The following is a 20,387-nucleotide window of genomic DNA, read 5'->3' on the forward strand; positions in this document are numbered from 1 at the left end:
AAGGCGAGGGCCCAGCTGCACCCTTGGCAGGTGGACACCCTGTTTTCCAGGCACTTTTTGTGGAAAACGCTGCCCTTTCTCTGAACGGTCTTGGCTCCCTGGTCCAGAGTGACGCGTCTGTGTGCAGGAGGGTTTATCTCCGGGCTCTGCCTTCTCTTCCATTGGCCTATTTGTCCTTAACGCACACGCTTAGTTTCAAAATTAGACATGTGAGCACATCCTGCACACATACACGTTGCAGCTGGCTTCGAAAAATGTTGATTACGTGTAGGGAGGCTAAGGCCGTGTCCTGGTACGTGTGCGTCCCTGTTTATGCAAATTGTCTCTTGGGCGTTTAGGAGGCTTCCCGTTGCTCACTGGTGGGTTATGGGCACGTTGCTACAATCGTCCTTAAATGGGTTCTGCTTAGGGTTCTCAGTGCCGTGCCTGGCACGGGGTCAGCGGCAGGAAAGGCGCGTGTTCAGCAGCCTCTGCGCAAACGCCGGTACCAGTGTCACTTCCTTAGGACACGTTCCTAGAGGTCACGTTTCCGGGCTCGAGCAACGCACCTGCTGCCCCCCTCACCTGGCTGGGAGCCGCCCTGAGAAGGGAGGTGGGGCCTGGGCAGACCCCACAGACGGCGAGCGTTCCTGTTTCAGGGCCCAGCCGTGCCTGGGCGTCGTGTAGGGTTTGGATCCTGGCTCCAGCCCTGCCAGGGGGGTGGCCGCGGCCACATCACCCGACCTCCCCTGGCCAGCAGTGTGGCTGCAGGGTCTGTCGTGCAGGGCCATGATCGCAAGGCCGTCGGGATCCCAGTCCTGTCTCCTTGGTCAGCTCAGAGCAGCTGGACTCCCAGGGCCTCCAGCGTGGGAGCCACAGGCGGCCTCTTGCAGGGCGCGGGCCAGGCCCCACTGCCGAGCCCGCTGTGGAAGTCGGCTGGATTTCCTGAGGCAGCCCCTGCGCTCATCCGTGCGTGGGTGATGCTGGCCTCCTTGGAGTCAGGCTGTGTCTTGCTTCCCCAGAGATCAGTGGATGCCAACCCCCTCTAGCCCCTCACCGTTAAAACAAAAAAGCCCTTGCAGCGGAGTTTCATTCATGTGACTGAGTCAGAGCCGCATAACGCGCAGAGGGGCTTCTCTAGGGGAACGAGGACCGGAGGGCTGTCCCAACGCCCCGGAGGCGGAGGGGCGCCCCGTGGCGGGGGTCCCCCATCCCGCGGCGCCCACCTGGCTTCTCCCGGAGGGTGAACACAGCAAAGCCGCCTTCGGATGCGCGTCTCCACGGCTGGGCCTTCGCAGCGGCAGCGCCTCCGCTTCCCTCCCCACCCGGCGTCGTCCACGCAGCCTCCGAGCGGAGCGCGAGGCTGGAGCCGCTGAGCGGCGCTGGGCCCGCGAGCCTCCCGACGGCGGCTGCTTAGAGACGCAGGCAGACGCTCCCTCCCCCGGCCGCGGCCGCCGCGTGGTAAATTCCATCGGAGAAGCGGCGGCGCGAGCGCTTTGCTGAGTCACAGAACCGGGAGCGATTGCCGCCGCCGGGCGGAGTGCGGCCGAGCCGAGGGCGTCCCGGGCGGAGGAGCCTCCCCGGGGCAGAGGCGCCCGGGCCCCAGGGGCTGCGGGAGTAAGTGCTTCTGGCTCGCGGCTGCGGGGGCTTTGCGGGGGCTTCGCGGGGTCTGGGTTGGGCACAGGTCTCCCCGGAATCGGCTTCTGTATTTGGCGTGTGCGCAGACGTAGCCAGAGGCTCCCGGGGGTGGGGCGGGGGCTGTGCCATCTCCTGTGTGCCAAGGACCTCACCGCCCCGTTTCACACCCAAGCGCCCGCGTGCGTTTGGGGGAGGGCCGGGCTCGGCTCAGGAATCTGGGTTTTTCTCCTTAAACACAGGATTTGTCTGATCCCTGCTCCGCGCTGGGGCTGGTTCTCACGCAGCCGTGGGGCGGAGAGAGGCTGGGCGTGGTGAGAACCGGGCACAGCCCGCAGGCGCCGCGGGCCCCGTTCTGCTTCCAGCTGGTTTCTGTTTTAATAACAGGCGTGTTTACGCGCCCCCGCCCCCGCCCTCGCCTGCCTTTGGTGGGGTGCTGTCCTCTCCTTAAACCTTCATCAGGAATCTCAGCTGTCCATCGACAGACGTCAATTCCCATGCACGGGGCTCGGGTGTTTGGAGTCACAGCCGCTTTTGAGCTGATTTCCAGCGCTTTTCCTTGAAGGGGGCGGGTGTTTCTCGTCATGCCCCAGTTTCACCAGTTCACAGGAAGTCGGGGTGCATCAGGGTGGCAGGCTGTGGTGGACAGAGCACCCCGGGGAACTTGACAGCCCGTGAATTACTTTGATCAGGAAGGGACGTGGGTGAGATGAGCTGTCGCTGCCAGCGGGCCAGGAGGTAGGTGCTTTTGCTGCTGCCTCGGATCCTGAGTGTGGGGGGACTGGGAGCCCCAGAGAAAGGCTCTGTCCAGTTCCAAACCCAGATCGGAGCTGTGGACCTAAGCCTGGATGGGCTCGATAGCAAATGCTCCCTTATTCCGAGGGGCAGCACAGCAGGAAGGTAAAGCCGGCCGTGGCACAACTTCGGTTTATCCACGGCGCTGCCAGCCAAAGGCCGGCCTCCGTCAGAGCTGCCCTGGGGATTTCGGGGCGTGGTTGAGTACAAGCCCTGCAGAGGATGGCAGCTTCCTCCCTTCGAGGGCTGAGGGCACCTGGGCACCTGCCTGGGTATCTGGGCCCCTCCCTCGTCTGGGGTGACTAGAGGGTGTGCCTGTTATTACATCCAGGCCACATGCCAGCTCCGTTCCTGTTGCCATGGAGACACCCTGGGAAGAGCCGCTGCTCTGAGGTCCTGTCCGACAACAGGGGCCAGCGGGCGGGAAGGAGGGGGGATTCCTCTCCAGCCCCCTCGTCGGGGAACTAGCCGCCCTGAGCTGTGTGACTGTCCTGAGGGTGTTCTTGGGGGTTGGCCTCCACCGCGGGCTTCCGTGAGCTGGACTGATGCTGGGTCTCTTTGGTTGTCCTTGCTCCTTAGTTTCTAGACAGTGATGCCCGACGTGAAGTGGGGGTGATGCTCGCTCTGCATTCGGACCCAAAACGGCCTCGTTAGCCCAGGGATTGAAGAGGTCCAGGGCTCGGCCACAGCGACCATGTATCTTTTGGGACTGATACCCCCCATCCTCTTCCTTGAACCTGGCGGGTGGGTTTCCCGTCTCAGAAGCACTAGTCTCAGCACCGCAGACCAGATGGGGCCCGTCCTGCTTGTGGAGGGACCCCCCCCCCTCCCCCAGCCTCCTCCCCGAGGGCCCCCAGGGGCTGGGCCAGGGCTGGCTGCCCCTTCTGACCCCTCAGGACGCCACCTCAGAACAGACCCTAGCTGCCATTTTCCAGGTGGCACAGCTGACAAGCTGTGGTCGTGGGGACCACCTCGGGGACATAGGGGCCTGGCCCCAAGGACCTCCTGGCCTCAAAGTGAAGCCGGGCCCCAGGCTGGCAGCGGGAAGGCAGCCCATGCCGGGATTCTGCCCCCCTCGGGGAGGCCCTGGAGGTTTGCAGCCGAGGGACTCTCTAGATCAGGCACCTCCCGGGTGGGTGGTCTCCGGGTAGGGTGTTTAGCTGTGGCCTGTCCCTGCCCCTGCGGCGTCTGGCGCTGTGGGCTGAGCTGCGGCCCCTCCTGAGCCCCGGCCACCTGGCAGGGGGTTGACCCCGTGTGCCGTGGACTTTGAGGAACCCCCTGGGTCTTCCCGCCTGCAGAGGGCTCTGTGTGAGCGCCCGGCGGGGGGCTGGGGGGCTGGTGGCCTGGAGGGGCCCGTGCCTGCATCCTGCTCCGGTCCACCTGGCCGCCGCTTGGTGTCACGCTGAGCTCCGTCCTCCGTGCTCCCCGTGGCGGGGGAGGGTCAGAATGCGAGGGCGTGGGAACCGTCACCCCCACACCCGGGCCCCCCACGGGCCCCTCCTCAGCGCCGAAGTCTTTGGAAACAGACTCTAATCAGGAAGACGTGCACTGGTCCCGAAGCACCAAGGGGCACGTGCCCCCATTGGGCACCTTCAGTCTGAGGTTCATCTCAGCGCGGGGCCCCTGGGTGTGGCAGCTGCTGATGCAGTTCCGAAGTTTGTTTGTTTGTTTGTTGTCCTTTTAGGGCTACACCCACGCCACATGGAGGTTCCCAGGCTAGGGGTCGAATGGGAGCGGCAGCCATCAGCCTACACCACAGCCACAGCAATGCGGGATCCCTAACCCACGGAGCAAGGCCAGGGATGGAACCTGCATCCTCATGGAGGCCAGTCGGGTCATTAGCCACTGAAGCCATGGCAGAAACCCCATTTCCGAAGTTTATTAAAAAGCAAAAGTGGGGAGTTCCGTTGTGGTGCAGCAGAAATGAACCCACCTGGTATCCATGAGGATATGGGTTCGATCCCTGGCCTCGCTCCGTGGGTTAAGGATCCTGCATTGCTGTGGCTGTGGTGTAGGCCGGTGGCTGCAGCTCTGATTGGACCCCAAGCCTGGGAACCTCCATATGGCGCGGGTGCGGCCCTGAAAAGACAAATAAATAAGTGAAAAGCAAAGTTGGCTTGTGCCGTGCTCTGCTCACAGGGCGGGAAGAAGGTGAAGGCCAGACAGGACGGTGATGACGCTGGGCAGGGAGCCCGGTAGCTCCGGGCGCTTCCCGAGCCCTTTGCTAACCCGCGTCCAGGCAGTGTGCGTTCTCTGAGCCCGGCACGCGGGCTCCAGTGGGCTCAGGCCTGACGGGCTGCAGGGGTGGGGTCCCAGCCAGCGTGGAGTCTGGCCCCACTGCAGGGTCCCCCGCCACCAGCCCCAGAGAGAGACCTGGCCGACGGCTCCCCTGCGGTTGCTGTCCCCCTCTCCTGGCGCCCGCGTGCTCCACCTGTGATCCGCCGTCTAAACGGCGCTGTCCTCCTCTGAGAGTGCGTCGCATTTGCCGCCCGGGTTTCTACGTCCTTCTGGTCCCCCACGGCCACGCGTGCCCTCTGCCCGGTGGGGCAGAGCTGGCTGCCCGGGGAAGGCCTCTCGCTTCCTGCCACTCGTGCACATGTTATTATTTCCTGCTCATCCGGAGCAGGAACCCAGCTCTGAAACTGGCCCAGCCCCTGCCTCTTCACATGTTCAGGGCTGTTCGTTGGATGTAAGAAGAACTTCGTGCTCACGGCTTTAAAAAGTGCCCAGAGCCTCCGGGGGCATCCCTGTCAGGGCGGGACCAGCGCTCCGGGTTGGGGCAGTTGTAGTAGTTGCTGGAGGAAACCTGGAGAAGACAGAGCAGGTGGTGGGAACCAGAGCCCCACCTGCCACTGACGTCCCACCCCCGGGCTGGCCAGCATCGCCTCCGTTACCAGCCCGCAGAGCTGCTCAGGGTCTTTTCTGGGCCCTGGGGGGCCATCGTGGCCAGGGATTGAACCCACATCCTCAGGGGCACTCTGTCTGGTTCTTAACCCACTGAGCCACAACAGGAACGCCAGGATTTGGAATGGCCTCTTTGGGATGGAATCTGAGATATGAAGTTCCTAGTTAGTAGCACTTTGGAGCTCCCGCTATGGTGCAGTGGGTTAAGAATCTGGCTGCAGTGGCGTGGGTCGCTGCGGAAGCCTGGGTTTGATCCCCAGCCCAGCGCAGCGGGTTAAGCATCCCACACAGCTGTGGTGTAGGTGGCAGCTGTGGCTTGGATTTGATCCCTGGCCCAGGAACTTCACTTTCTATACGTGTGGCCGAAAAAGAAAAAGCAGAGCACTTCAGGATTTAAAAATTCATATTATCAGAGTTCCTTCTGTGGCTCAGCAGTAACAAATCTGACTAGCATCCATGAAGACATGGGTTCGATCCCTGGCCTCGCTCAGTGGATTAAGGATCCAACATTGCCATGAGCTGTGGTGTAGATTGTAGGCACGGCTCAGATCTCGGGTTGCTGTGGCTGTGGTGCAGGTCAGCAGCTGTAGCTCCGATTCGACCCCTAGCCTGGGAACCTCCATATGCCGTAGTGTGGCCCTAAAAAAGCCAAAAAAAAAAAATCATATTATCATATTGCTTTCCAAAAAAAACCACTCTAGTTAACCTGTCTCATCAATGATACCAAAAGCAACCGATTAGCACATTCTTTATGGCTTTTAACCTTCTTTGTGTAACGTTTAAATATGATACGTTTGACAGTTCACACCTGCCAAACCATCGCTGCTGAGCTTCTTTTTCCTCTTTGCTTTCCTTCCCTTCTCTGCCCCCCGCCCGCAACCACCCAGCGCCTCCCCAGGCAACCTCTGATCTCATAATACACAGTTAATATTTTCTGGAATTCCCACTGTGGCTCAGCGGTTACTAACCTGACTGGTATCCATGAGGATGTGGGTTCGATCCTTGGCCTCGCTCGGTGGGTTAAGGATCCAGTGTTGCTCTGAGCAGTGGTGTAGGTCGCCGATAAGGCTTGGATCCTGCATTGCTGTGGCTGTGGTGTAGGCCAGCAGCTGTAGCTCCAGTTCAACCCCTAGCCTGGGTACTTCCATGTGCCGTGGGGGCAGCCCTAAAAGGTGGAATAAATACAGTAAAAGAAAAGAAAGTAAATTTTCTATAATTTCACGTAAACGCAGTCGTATAGTGTGGTTTAGTTCAGATCTTTTTCCACTCCGCGTAGTTTTCTGAGATTTATTGTTGCGTGTGTCAATAGTTTGTTATTATTATATGTATATTGGTTATTGTCTCCAGAGGTGTTACTTCCATGTGTGTTGGAAACCCTCTGGCACATTGTTCCAAGTTTCGCTCTGAATACTCTGTTATCTTTTAAAGGGACGGAAAGCGAGGGAGGGTCTAACACATGCCCTCGTCTTGGCTGCTCTGAACATCCTCCATTCCCTCGCGTAGAGTCCGTCTTTTTGTTTGTTGTTTTTCGGCTGTGCCCTCGGCCTGTGAAAGTTCCAGGGCTAAGGATCGGACCTGCGACACAGCAGTGACAACACCAGCTCCTTAAGCGGCTGAGCCGCCAGGGAGCTCTGACTCCGTTTTCTCACAGATGCCGTTTCTTTGGCCTGAACATTCCTTTTGCATGTTTGATGTACAGATCAGCCGGCAGCAAATACTTTCACACGTTTGTTTGTCTGAAGTGGGAAGGTCTGTGTGGTGACAGCTTTAATAAAACGTAGCTCGTGATTGGCAGAGCTGGGCAACTCTCACCGTGAATTTCCCTTCCCCCGGAAAGAACGCCTGTGCCTTTAGCAGCGACTCCCCGGCCCGTGTCGCAGCCCATGGCGACCGGGAGCCTGCTTTCTTCCGCCGCAGATTCGCTGCTTCTGGGCCTTTCCTGTACGTGGGATCACACGCTGTTTGGCCTTTTGTGTCTGTCTGGCTTCCTTCGCTGAGCATCGTGCTTCCGAGGGGCGTCCACGGAGCGGCCGTGACATGCTTCCTTCCTTGTCACCGCTGAGCCGTCGATGGCCCGGGGCTGCCGGGACCCCAGCAGACGGGTATTGGGATGTTTTTTTGCCTTTTGCCTTTTATGCGTGATACGGCTCCGAAGTCTGTGTGGACAGATTTTTGTCAGTTCTCTTGGGCGTTATCTCCAGGGTGGCGTTCCTGGGCCACACGGTAACGCTGTGTCTGAGGGTGTGAGGCCCCGCCGGGCCACTGGCGGGAGCAGCTGCTCGATTTACTGTCCCAGCGACAGGGTGGCCCAAGGGCCCCGATTGAGCCACATCCTCGCCAGCACTTGTTCTCTTGCGTTTTCCGTGGTTTGCTTTGGTTTCGACACTGGCCATCCCACCCGAAGGGAGGGCGTCCGTCAATTCCCGCGTTTTCGAAAAGTGCACTTGCAGAGCCCAGAATTCGGGGTCGGCAGGTGTTCTGGTTTTCGTGTTGGGCTGGGGCTCGAAGCTGTCCCACGCGTCCCAGGTGTCCTGCCGTCGTCTTGCCTGGTTTCTGGCAGGAAGCCTAATTCTCGCCTTCGTTCTCTGGGCGCCCCTTCCCCAACCTTCCTTCCTTTTAGGATTTGTTCTTTACTGTGGGTTTTCATCAGTGGGTTATAATATGTCTGGGTTTAATTTGTCTTGGCTGCATATATGTGAGCTCCTTAGGCCTCTGGTTTGCTGTTTGGTGGATTTTGCGCAGCCCTCTGTCACTCTGTTTGCTTGCACACTTCCTCCCCGTTCTCTGCCTCTCTTTGCTCCGTGACCGTCGGCGCGTCCGCTAGGCTGCTGGCCGTGCCCGGGTTTCGAGGCTCTTTGCCTTCGTGATTGGCGCTGAGCGCTTTCCCTCGGCCTGGGCTCATGCTCCCTGCCGTTCCTCGGCGCCGTCGAGTCCACAGAGGAGCCGAACCGTCCGTCACCTCTGCTCCCGGGTTTATTTATCTCGTGTTGTCCGTTTGCGCCTTTCTCGCCGGTCCGTCTCCACTGTTGTCCATCTGTGACCCGCCTGTCCGCCTGTCCCACTAGGTGCTAAATTGTATTGATCAGAACTGCTTAGATCTTCCGTCTAGTAGTTGCAACAACGTCGCGTCTCAACCGATGGCTTTATTTGTTGACAATAGGTGGTTTCCTTGCTTTTCTCTGAGTCTTGTCATTTTTTCATAGTTTTGTCTTTTGAGAAAAATTAAAGTGTAGGAGTTCCTGTTGTGGCTCAGCGGAAGCGAATCTGACTAGCATCCATGAGGACCCAGGTTCAATCCCTGGCCTTGCTCAGTGGGTTAAGGATCCAGCATTGCCGTGAGCTGTGGTGTAGATCACAGACTCACTCAGATCTGGCGTTGCTGTGGCTGTGGTGCAGGCCAGTGGCTAGAGCTCCCGTCTGACCCCTAGCCTGGGGACCTCCATGTGCCGCGGAGGTTAGACCGAAAAAAAAAGGATAGTTGATTTGCAGTGTTTTGCCAATTTCTGCTGTACAGCAAAGTGCCAAGTCTTATAGTTTTTCATTGAATGTCAGACATTGTCTACCCCAGAGCAGCAGGGGTTGAGGGGAATAATACCTGCCGAGAAACGGGCCCATCCATCTGTGTGAGTGTGCGGGTTTGAGTCAACCCAGGTGGTAGCCCAGGTGGCTCAGGATTTGTTGTTTTTGTCGTTACCCTCCCTCGGTGGTGGCCTTTTGCTGCATGCGGTGGGGTGCCCGGTGGTGGGGAGGGAGGTTGTATTCTCTGTTCCTGAGTCACCCTCAGCACCTGCCCGCCCTCCCTGCCCCTTGCTCCTTGCCTGGGTCCAGGCTGCTGCTGCCTGTTACAGGTGCACACTGCTGGCTTGTTCGGACGAAGGGGCTCTCCCTTCTCTGGTCCAGCCTTAGAGTCAAGGCGCATGGGCCTGAACTGGAGGGGGGGGGGTCTCCTGGGCCCTCCTGCCCCTCCCCCAGCATCCAGGCTCTGCTTTGAGTCTGCAGGGTCCTGAGCCAGGGCCCCTTCCCCACCAGGGAAGGTGGCACCCACGCCTACCCAGAGGCAGGCAGCTTCTCCTAGTTCCCGGGAAGGAAGGAGGTAGGGGTCCCCCCAACCCCGTAACCCTGAAGACAAGAGGGTTTGGCCAAGGCTCTTACTGGGGGTGAAGGAAAGGCCTGGGCAGGGGAGGGTCCTGTACCCGTCTAGGCGGCAGGACAGCCGACTGCCCCTTGCCCCCTGTGCCCGGGGAGCAAAGCCCATGTCACGTCTGGCGCCTGCAATGCCAGGCTGCCGCCCCGCCCCCGCTCAGCCCTCAGGACGTGCTGAGGGTGGAGCTTCCCCCGCCCCCCGACTGCCCACGACTTTCCCCTGAGCTCCGCCCAGGCCACCAGCCAGGTGCCTTGTCTCCTTGGACGGACATGTCCCTGTTCGGTTCTCGGGACCCAGCCCCTTACGGGCCCACGACAAGATGCGATTTGCTAGACTCTGCGGCTCTTTCTTGTTTCCAGGGGGGGCGGACGTTCTTCTGCAATTTTCTCCATCTTAATAAACAGAGGCACTTCTCATACCTGTTCAGAATTACTTCTCTTTCCTTTTGTAAGTGACCTCTCTCGGTAGTTACCTGCTTATCTCGTGAGCTCTCCGCTTCGCTGTTGAGTTTCACGATCTCCTAATACAGTCCAGACGCTTTTTTGCTGGATTTACTGCACACACATCGTCTCAGCTTGTTTTTAGCTGCTTCGCTGCGTCGCGTTGGTGATAACGGGTGGAAGTTTCATGCAGTGGATTCTATTGATCTTCCTTGTGTGAATTCCTTTTATGTCCTTTACGCCTAGAAAGTCCTCTCTCTGGAGATTTGGGAAATGCTCATTTCTGCTTCTCCTCAATAGTTTTATTTTTTTATTAAAATTTTTTTTCTTTGCTTTTTTAGGGCTGCGTCCTTGGCATATGGAGGTTCCCAGGCTACGGGTCGAATCAGAGCTACGGCTGCCGGCCTACCCCACAGCCACAGCCACGCCGGGTCCTTAACCCCGTGAGCAAGGCCAGGGATCGAACCCACAACCTCATGGGTCCCAGTCGGGTTCGTATGCACCGCGCCACGACGGGAGCTCCCCCGCAAAGTCTTAACGCTTTGGCTTTCCACCCTCAGTTCTCCTTAGTCCATTTGGAATTCTACGTTAGAAAGGTTTACTTTTCCTTCACGGAGCGTGTGCGTGTGACAGAACCGAGTGGCCTCCTGCTGCCTAGCGGAGACTGACATTCGACGTGGCCATCAGGTGCCGTGGCCCGAGCTGCCCGTTGGGACCGGGGCGCTGTCTGCCCCTCCAGCCGTCCGGTTGGGCTGCAGGGCGGTGCTCTGTGGCCGGGGGTGGGGGGTGGGCAAGCTGCTGGACGACGCGGCCCCCGTGCCCACGGCCCACCCGGCGGCACCGCCTTCTCCCTCCTGCTCGCACGGTGGCCTCGGGGGCACTTCCCTGTGACAGGTGACAGAGGAGAAAGGACTTGGGCCTGGGGTAGGGATGGTTCTGCCTACACGCAGGCATTGCCTCGGCCCCCTGGGGACAGGGCTCATCCGTTTTCTGTTGCTGCCACAATCAGCGCTACTGGGAGAGGCACACACATGTTGCCTTACAGCCCTGGTCAAGGCCAAGATGGCCCTAAGCTGGAAGGTGGCAGGTGTGGCCCTCAGGATCTGGGCCCGTTTCCTTGTTGTCGCAGGACCGACGTGCTGTCTCCCCGGGCTGTGGTCTGGGGCCACACTGAGCTTCGGGCCCGCTCAGCCCTGGGCGGGGCTGCCTTCTCCCGCTTGGGGCAGCGGCGCGGTAGGGCTTCCTCCGGCCTCGGCCCTTGACCTTGGCGGGAGAGGCTCTGCTCGGAGAACGCACGCGGTTACCTTCGGCCGCAGGGACCATCGGGACGGCCTCCTGCCTTCAGCCGTCAGCGCGTTCACAGAACCCCTTTGGTCGTGTAAGGCGACGCGGTCACAGGCTCCGGGAGGACGTGGACAGCGTTGGGACCACGACCTGCCAGCCACCCGGAGTGTCCACAGTGTCACCTCTGACCTTCTCCCTTGGATGAACAGTTTGTTTTGCTGGATGGAATGGTCTTGTTTCTAAGAAAACGTAGTTTGGAATCAATGGTTTTCAGGGATAAAACGTCAGGGGGCTGCCGCTTTCAAGTTTGCAGGAACGAGTCAGTTTCCGCAAAAATCTCCCTGACAGCAGCACTTTGAGAGTGTTTTTGTTGATACTCAGTGTACGCTGGCTGGTAGGAGAGACGAGCCCAAGCTTGGGGCTTGGAGTGGATTCTGAGCAGGTGAGCCTGAACCCACAGCAGGAGGTTCTTGGGCTTCCACGGGAATTGAAGGTCCCTTGGCAGCTGCCAGAGCGAACAGACCAGCAGCACCTCCTGAGCGCTGGCCGCACGTGTCCCTGGGGGCCGGCACCGACGGCCCGCCTACGAATGCTAGTTCCCAGGCGGCTGCCCGGTGCCCACATGGGTGCCCACCAACCGCCCACACACCTGAACTCTTGGAAGTCCTGCCGTGGGATCGCATATCATTACCTGGGTGCGTTAGACGCCGTCCTGAGCGTCTCCTTCTCCCCCTGAAGGGCCGTTTCAGGAGGCACACTGTCTGGCCCGGGCGGAGCTGGTCCCGCTGGGCTGACACGGCCAGGGCCCTCCGGCAGCTGTCTGGCCACCTTGTCCCGCTGCTCAGAGTCTTTGAGGCTTTTTGTTTCTGTGCTTCGGTCAGTCCACCGCCCCCCCGCACCCCGGCTTGTGTGGACATCTAGGTGCAGTTTTTTCCCGTGCCTGCGACAGGACACTCGCCACCGGCCACAGTAGACTTGTCCTCTCGTTCTATTGCAAAACGCTGGTGCTGAGGTGTCTTCCATGAACGAAGCGTTTCCTGAACTCCTCTTCTGGCTGCAAAGGAGGCTCGGAACTTGTTCTAGGAGCTCCCTTTGTGGCTGAGCAGGTTAAGAACCTGCCGCAGTGTCCATGAGGATGCGGGTTCGATCCCTGGCCTTGCTTAGTGGGTTAAGGATCCAGTGTTGCCGGGGTTGTGGTGTAGATCGCAGATGTGGCTCAGGTCTGGTGTGGCTGTGGTGCAGGTCACAGATGCAGCTCCGTTTGACCCCTAGCCTGGGAGCTTCCGTATGCCGCATGCGCGGCTGTCTAGAGAAAGAGAAAGAAAAAAAGCTGAGCTTGCTCTACAGCCATTGAACCCTCACAACTGGGTGGAGAGTGAGATGGCCTGGACTCTCGACGGCAGCAGGACTTGGAGGCCTGGAGACGAGGAGACCTGGGGCGGGGGTGGGGGCTCCCGCTGCCGCCGTGGGGCCCAGGCGGCAGAGGTGACGGGGCAGGGCCCGGATGCGAGGGCGAGGTAGGCAGGGCCGGGGAGGGGTGTGTGGCCCCGTGGGGTGGCGTCACCCGTACCAGCCGGGGCCGAGCGGCAGCCCTGGCCCACAGGCGAGGGGGGAGCAGCTTTGCTGCGTCCCAGCGCGCTATGATCACACGCCGAGCCCGTCGTCCTGTCCAGGGCTCTGGACGTCTCTGATGCGAGGTGACTGTTCAAGGCTCTGCTCATCTCCGATGGCTGTCCCCACTCAGTTTCTGTTGGCCTGTCAGAGCCCTTACTGTGCTCTGGGTCCCTGCCATCCTGGTGGCATCACTCTGCTCTGCTCTGGGACCTCGCAGTCCCTGTGACATTGCTCTGCTCTGGGTCCCTGCAACTTGGCTTCAAGTCCACTTGAGGGAGGGCTGCTGGACGGGAAGCTGACTCCTCTCGCAGGGACCTGGCCGTCCCCTGTGGTAGCCTGTCCTGGGCCATCGGAATGTCTGGGGGACCTTGCTGGGCCTAGGCAGGATCGGCCCCCAGGGTGGTGTAGGCCCGTGAACCACAAGGCTGGCCCTGAGCACCTGCATCCTGGGCCTTCTATGCGGCGTCCATGGTGGCAAAGGCCCCGCTGCCCACGGGACCAGAGGGCGTCCAGCCGTGAGATGCGCCCCCGTGGGCACATAGGAGGCTCGGGCAGGAGTGGGCTGCAGAGACCACGGCGCCCACCAGCTCCCCCTTTCTCACCTCGGCTCCACAAAGACAGCCCCCGCCCCCGGCAGATGGCTGAGGCACCCACCTAGGGAGAAGGTAGGGCTTTAGCCACCACCAGCCCCTGCCGGCTCATTCGGAGATGCGTTTCTAGCACAGTTTCACCTTTTGTATTTAATAATTTATCAGAATTGGCGATGTATTAGTGCTATATCTGAATCCCTTATCTAGCCAGGAGAATTGCCACCATAGCTCAACCTGGAAGACATTTTCATAACCTGTGCTGAAGATCACAGTGAAAAAATTAAATCTCCATTTATATACATGTTCTCGTGCTCTAAAGATGTGAGAGGGCGATCCCTTAAAGGCCTTCAATTAAAAAAAGGATTCCGTCAGGGGCGCCAGGTATCCTTGTTTCGCGTTTTCCGCGTGGTCGGTAGACTTTCACAAAGGGGGGGTCGTGGGAAGACCCCTTGGCGGGCGTTCTGGACACATTTTTAAAATGGACGACGGTGGGTTTCAAATCGCTGTCCTCTTTTAGATAATTTTTGTGGCTGGGTTTCAAGTTCGCGAACCTTTTCTCTTGCGGCGTCTCCTCTGCTGCGAATGCCACCCAGCGTATTTCTCAGCTCAGACTTTGTCGTTTCATCTCCGTGTTACTGATTTGGTTCTTTGGAACTCATGCCGTGTCGCCAGAGCGTGTGGGTGGATCCATCCTGGCTGTTGTAACGTCCTGCTCTGCTGGAGTCTTTTTTTTTTTTTTTTTAATCTTTTGTCTTTTTAGGGCCACACCCGCACATATGGAGGTTCCCAGGCTAGGGGTCCAAGAGGAGCTATAGCTGCCTGCCTACACCACAGCCACAGCCACTCAGGATCCAAGCTGCATCTGCGACCTACACCACAGTTCACGGCAGCACCAGATGCTTAACCCTCTGAGCGAGGCCGGGGATGGAACCCACGTCCTCAGGGGTCTCTGAGTGAGGCCACGGATCGAACCCACGTCCTCATGGGTACTAGTTGGGTTCGTTACCACTGAGCCACGACGGCAGCTCCCTGGGCTGCGGGCCCTTACATGGTTCCCCCCCTTAGGGCTCATTCCCAGCTTCTCCACCTGCCTGGTAGGTGACCAGATGCCAGACGGGACGATTTTGCCTTGTTGGGACTGAGGTCTTTTCGTCCTGTCGAGTGTTTTTGAGCATCGTGCGGGGTGCACTTGCGTCGTCGGGGGAGGGCGGTGCTCTCCAGGCTTTCCTGCAGGCTCTGAGTCGGAATCAGGTGGCCTCGCTGCTGCCACAGGGTCTCAGGCCCGCGAGGGGCGTCCCCCGGCCACGTGGTGCCCTGGCTGTGAGGAGAGCGGGCCTGGAGCAGCTCCGTGTCCTGGGGGACACGCTCCCTTGGGACCCCAGTTCCCTGACTGAGAAGGCCTCCTGGGCGCATCGGGTTGGCGCGCGGAGACGAGGGAACTGGCGCTCCTGCCCCTTCTCCCGCGCCCGGGGCTTCCTCGAGGGCGCACGGGAGGGCTTGACTCAGCCGCAGGGATCTAACCACCCGGAACTGTGACGCAGGGTCTGATGACGGCGCCTCCAGGTTTGAGGCTGCGGCTGGGGCACTGTCCCCGAGGCCCAGCAGACGACACGGCCCCTGCCCCCCCCCCCCGCACCACCAGCACCATGACCCCTGACCTGAAGCTGAGTGGGCAGGAGCCCCAGGCTGCCTCTGAGTCTGGGGGCTGTTCTGCACCCGAGGCCCATGCAGTGTGGGCTGCGGCTCCTGTGCTGCCCTGCAGACCACCTGCTCCGACCCCGCCCCTCCTGCCCCCAGCCGCTGCTTCCAGAGGACAGCGATGCTTCCAGGCAGGAGTGACCGCCAGGCGCCAGAGCATTCAGCAGAGCCCGAGGGCCACCGAGGCTCCCCGGAGGTCAGGGAGGGGCTGTTTGAGGTGGGGATGTGAGTTCGGGGCTGGGGTTTGGGTGGTGGGGTCAGCCACCCAGAAAGGAGATGAGGTGGGGGGAGCCGAGGCCTGATGTGGTCCCCCCAGGCCAGGGGGGAGGTGGCTGAGAGGCAGGGGCAGCAGTGCAGCCCCGGGACGTGTCTGCACCGAGCAAGCTGCTCCTGTGTCCCCACGGGAGGGACAGGCAGGCCTCCTGGTCCCCATCCTGACACTCAGCACCACGTCTCTGTGACCTGTGACCAGCGCCCCTGCAGGATCCGTACCTGGCCGTCGGCCCATCAGCCTCTGAGAGGGGCAACCTGGACGGACAGCCGGACTTTGGAGGTGGCCCTGAGGGTCTCGGCCAGGGACCGAGAGCCCCCGGGTCCTGACCCGGGCTTGCCCTGCGCAGATGGTTAGCAGGTCTCTGCCCAGTGGATGACGCACTATGTCCCTCTCCGACAGCCTGCTGCGGCCATCAGGCCTGCGCCCCCGCTGGCTCGTCGCAGGTCTCCTGGGGCAAGAGCACGCAGCCCAGGACGCTGTCCAGGTTAGCCTTAGGGGCCAAAGCCGCTGGTGTCCTTGAGGGGCAGGTGTGGGGACTCTGGCTGAGACCTCCACCCCCAAGGCCTCTGCCCCGCCGCTGGCCGGGCTCTTCTGTCTCCAGGGTGGCAGGAAGGACGTGGGAGCGCGTGTTACGTACACAGCATCCGCAAGACGGGACGCTGCAGCTGGTGCCTTGCCCCGGTGGCCGTGTGTGCGACAAGGCTGTGAGGTGCAGAGAAGCACATGAAACAGACCAGGAGACCCCAGAGCCTCCCGGACAGGGGGCCTCTGTCACTCTCAGTGCCAGCAGTGGTGTCGTGGGATAGCATGGTGGCTCCATCCACCCAAGTGCTTGTCATCCGAGAGCACAGAGCTGGCCCCTTTAGTACAAACAGGACATGGGGGCGGGGGGAGGTCCCCTTTGCCGCCCTGCACAGTCACCCCGTCCAGGGCCCTGCAGAACGAGCACAGCCGGGCAGCAGGAGGGGACCTGGGGGCTCTGGGGACACTTACGCTGTTCACACCCAGAATGACGACGTCAACACACTTGCTGTGTCTGTGCCCAAATTGCTATTGGAGAAAACGACTAACTCTGCCTTTGGGAGATGCCAGGCTGGGGCTGGAGATCCACCGCTCCTCGAAAGCTCTCGGTGCAGGAAGCTAGTGCCAGGGTGGGGCCTGGGGGCGGGCAGGGGTCCGAGCCAGCCAGAGCCGACATGTCTACAGAAATAAGTGAAGGTGGATGGGGGTCCAGACGGAGCCAGAGGCCAGGCTGGGGGCACGGAGGTGGGGGGGCCTCTGCTGTCTAGCGGGGGCTGAGTTTCAGGGCCCTAGGGGCCCCCCCAGGGCATCTACCTCAAACATACCTGCCCTCAGTTACCTCTTAGATGGCTGGTGATGCTGCCCTCCCTCCAGGAAAGGCCTGCAGGGTTTCATTTTAAAATAAGTAAAAAATGGAGTTTCCTGGTGACGCAGCGGGGTAAGGATCCAGGGCTGTCGCAGGGTTAGACCCCTGGCCCGGGAACTTTTGCATGCTGTGGACACGGCCAAAAAGGACAATAAAATCAAGTAGAAACTAAGACGCTCCTTTGGAGAAAACGCTGAGTAAATAATAGCAGGACAGAGTGAGGCCGGCGGGTCACACAGGCGAGCAGAATTCAGTGGGGGGGATGCAGGGAGGCGGGAGGCTGGGGCCAGGGGCGGCTCGAGGAGGTTGGTTGGGAGGCAGCTGTGGAGACAGACTGGAGGGGCCGTGGGGACCGAGGGAGCTGGGCTGAGGTCCAGGGGAGATGCGGTGAGACGGGCCTGGGGACGCTGCGGGCAGAGGTGGGGCCAGGCCCCTGCTCAGAAGGCCGAGGGTGGGCCCATCAAGCCCACGACCCAGAACCGCTGGCCAGTTGGTCTCAGTGGTCCCCCAGGACCTCCCAGACCAGGCCTTGAAGAGTCTTACCAGGTGGACGGGACCGGCTGCCAGCCCGGGCTCAGGGTGTCTGAGGCACAGGATGGTGGCCTCGGGGGACAGGGACACCCTGGTGTCTCTGAGCAGCGAGCGAACAGGCCCAGGGATTCCAGGCAGTGCGTGGGGGCAGGACTCAGGCCCGTGCCTTTGACCTGCGTGAAGGTGAAGGGCGCACACCTGTCCCGCACTTGGTGCTGGGCCGGCACACGGCGGGGGTGGGGCAGCCCGGCCCACAGGCCGCGGGATTCAGCCTTGGTGCCGGCGGTGGATGAGCCGGCCTGGCGGGGCCTCGGCTCGTGGGGTGGCCGAGCGTGCGAGCTCGCCCCTGACGCTGGCTCGGGTCCGAGGGCTGCGGGCACGGTCCCTTCCGCAGTGGTCTGTGGGCCCATGTCCCAGCCTCCGCTCACTTCCGTGTCCCTTCTGCTCCCCTCTGTGTCCCTTCCTTGTCTGAGAAGCGTGTGTTTCACACTCGTCAGGCGCCACATGTGTGAAAGCCAGGCCTTCAAGTTGGGGTCTTGTTCCAGAGGGCGAAGAACAAGCGCTTACTGCGCGCTGGTTACGTCGGGGCAGGAACAGGGTCTTGCCTGTGTGCACACGTGTGCATGCGTGTACGTGCGTGTGCATGTGTGTTCACGTGTGGATCTTGTGCCAAGTGCCGTGGGGAGGGCAGGCGGCCCCTGCGGCCCTGGCTGTGACCGGGGCCCTCGGCGGCACCCTCGGGGCAGTGCCCGCCCGCCCGCCCAGCGCAGCCTGCCCACCAGGCGTCTCTCCCTCCAGGTGGGAGGAGACGTAGACTCGCTGCCGTGAGCACAGCCCAGCGCAGACAGCGGCCCGCCCGGGCGCCCGCGGGCCACCCTCACCATGTCCAAGAAGGGCACGGGCAGCCGAGGCAAGGGGGACAGGGCAGAGGCCCTCGCAGCGCTGCAGGCCGCCAACGAGGAGCTGCGGGCCAAGCTCACCGACATCCAGATCGAGCTGCAGCAGGAGAAGAGCAAGGTGGGCCCCTCCCCTGCACCTTCCTGGGCCCCCAGGGTCTGCCCAGAGCCCCCAGGGGTGGGCAGGTGTCGGGGGAGGAGCCCCCAAGTGTCCCGGGGTCCCTGGGGCTCCCAAGGCAGCTCGGGAACGGGCAGCGGGCTCCAGACCACAGACGGGGGAGCAGGTGGGCATGCGCCTGGCCCCGTGGGAACAGCCCTGGTTCTCAGCACCAGGCCCAGGGCCCTTGTCCAGCCCTGGAACATGCTCTGGCCTCTGAAGCTCTCACAGTGGAATAACCCAAATATAATGCCCGGCCCGCCCCTCTGCTGGACAAGAAAAAAGCCAGGCCCTGGGCTCCCAGCCCCCAGGCATGGGGAGCAGCTCTAACTGACCTCAGAAACCTGGACCCCTGACCACAGTGGGACCCCCTGCCCTGAGACCTGCCCTCGGGAATCTTTGCAGCCTGCAGGGGGGCCAGGCTTGTGCTGAGGGGGCCTCTGGGGAGGAGCCTGGGGGCCTCCACACCGAGCACCAGGCCCAGCCTGGGTGGCCATCTCTCTGGCCCACACCTCCCTGCCACCCTGTCCACTCTGCTCAGCCCTCCCAGGAGCCCCCAGGATGTCCGCGGGCTCCTGGTGGTGGTGGGGGGGGGTTGCGCGCCGAGAGCGGGTCGGGGGAGAGGATGGCCTGGGGATGCTGAAGGTCCCAGGCTGCAGGCCGGCGGGTGTGACGCCCTGGCCTTGATGTCGGGAGGCCGAGGGGGGAGGGACCAGCGATGGGTGGCCAGTGGCTCCCTCTGAGTTGCAGGACCTCCTGGCCGAATCACAGGGGTGCTCTTTCGAGACACGTGATGATTACGAAAGTTCAGATTTCAGTGTCAGTACATGAGCGGCGGGACCAGCCCTGCCCGGCCACTTACACGGCGTCTGTGGCTTGGTTCCAGAGGCGCCACCCGAGCCACTCAGCACGTGGCCCTTTACAGAAAAAGCGAGCAGGTGGTCCTGGCCACTCCCGCCTTAGGTCCTCTGCTCTGAAAAGGGGACAGAAATTGGACCTGCTGGTGGTGCCAGAAAGGAAACGCTCTCAAGCCCCAGGCGCAGAGCCTCTGGCACGGATACTAGCAGGCAGCCGCTCCCGTGGCCGCTCCCGTGGCCAGGCCACCTCGATGGGCCTGCAGGGGAGTCAGAGTCCACCAGGGACCCACGGTGAGGACCTGGTCAGCACTGCCCTGTGCCCGGCGGTCACAGAGTCCGCAAGGCCAGCCCGGTGCCCACGCTGCCTGTCTGGAGCATGGGGTGAAGGCACAAATGTGGCGACCTGCGATGGAGAGGTGTCTCCAGATGCAGAGGGCACCCATTCTGTGCCCTAGAGGCATTCGGCCCCCAAGCACTTTGTCCTGTGACCACACTGCAGACGCTGTGTGGCCAAGCCGAGGACGCCACGCTGGCCCTCCCCCTGCAGATGAAGGAGAAGAGGAGCTGGCTTGTTGAGAGCCAAGGACAATGAAACCTCTTATTTTATTGGTAAAAATACAACAGCGATTATCTTTTCAGCGCAAAGAAGCAGCACATGCTGGAGAATTCTACCACGGAACCACCCATGCGCCAAGCAGCACGTGCTAGAAACCACTACTGGTCCCTTTTGCCAAAGCTCCAGATTCTGTGTGCCACTGGCAGCAGCGTCATGCGTATTTCACATGCGGCTTGATCAGAGCCCATCCCTCCTGCGGCAGCTCTCGGCAGGGGCGCCGGCCCCTCACTGGTCAGCAGGCCGAGTCTGGCCGAGTCCGAGCTCGTGGCTCAAGGCAGACAGGAGCCCGGGCTGGCGTCTGAGGTGTGTTATGTGCACAAGGGGACTCACCGTTTTTTGAAAAGATGATATAAGCTCTTAGTTCAAAAGCTCAAAGAAAAGAAGAAAAGGCCCAGCTAGGGAGCGAGTCTCCTTTCTCTGAGCCCATGCGCTCGGGTCCCAGCGGGGAGTGAGCTGCAGTTTCTTGAACACACCTGAGTCCCGTGTCCAAGCGTCAGCGGCACACACAGTTCTGCTCTCTTTTCCGGCTTCCTTTCCCGCGTGTCCGGGAGACCCGAGCTCCTCGGGCCCCTGAGTCCCACGACGA

At 61.1% G+C, this 20,387-nt stretch overlaps 1 protein-coding gene across 6 annotated transcripts in view; it reads left to right on the forward strand.

Moving 5' to 3' along the window:
* Window positions 1-1,252: 1,252 nt before the first annotated feature.
* Window positions 1,253-20,387, forward strand: part of JAKMIP3 (Janus kinase and microtubule interacting protein 3) — an 81,040-nt gene continuing 61,905 nt past the window's right edge. For 4 of the 6 annotated variants that reach the window (XM_047760783.1, XM_047760784.1, XM_047760785.1 and 1 more), the window contains exons 1-2: window positions 1,254-1,596; window positions 18,074-18,292. In XM_047760783.1, the coding sequence (XP_047616739.1) occupies window positions 18,158-18,292 (135 nt within the window). In that variant the 5' untranslated portion in view covers window positions 1,254-1,596; window positions 18,074-18,157. Of the gene's footprint in view, window positions 1,597-18,073; window positions 18,293-20,387 lie in introns of all 6 variants that reach the window. The other 2 variants (XM_047760781.1, XM_047760782.1) reach the window with 1 other exon arrangement.

This window comes from Phacochoerus africanus, chromosome 15 (assembly GCF_016906955.1).
Source record: "Phacochoerus africanus isolate WHEZ1 chromosome 15, ROS_Pafr_v1, whole genome shotgun sequence".
NCBI lineage: Eukaryota > Metazoa > Chordata > Mammalia > Artiodactyla > Suidae > Phacochoerus > Phacochoerus africanus.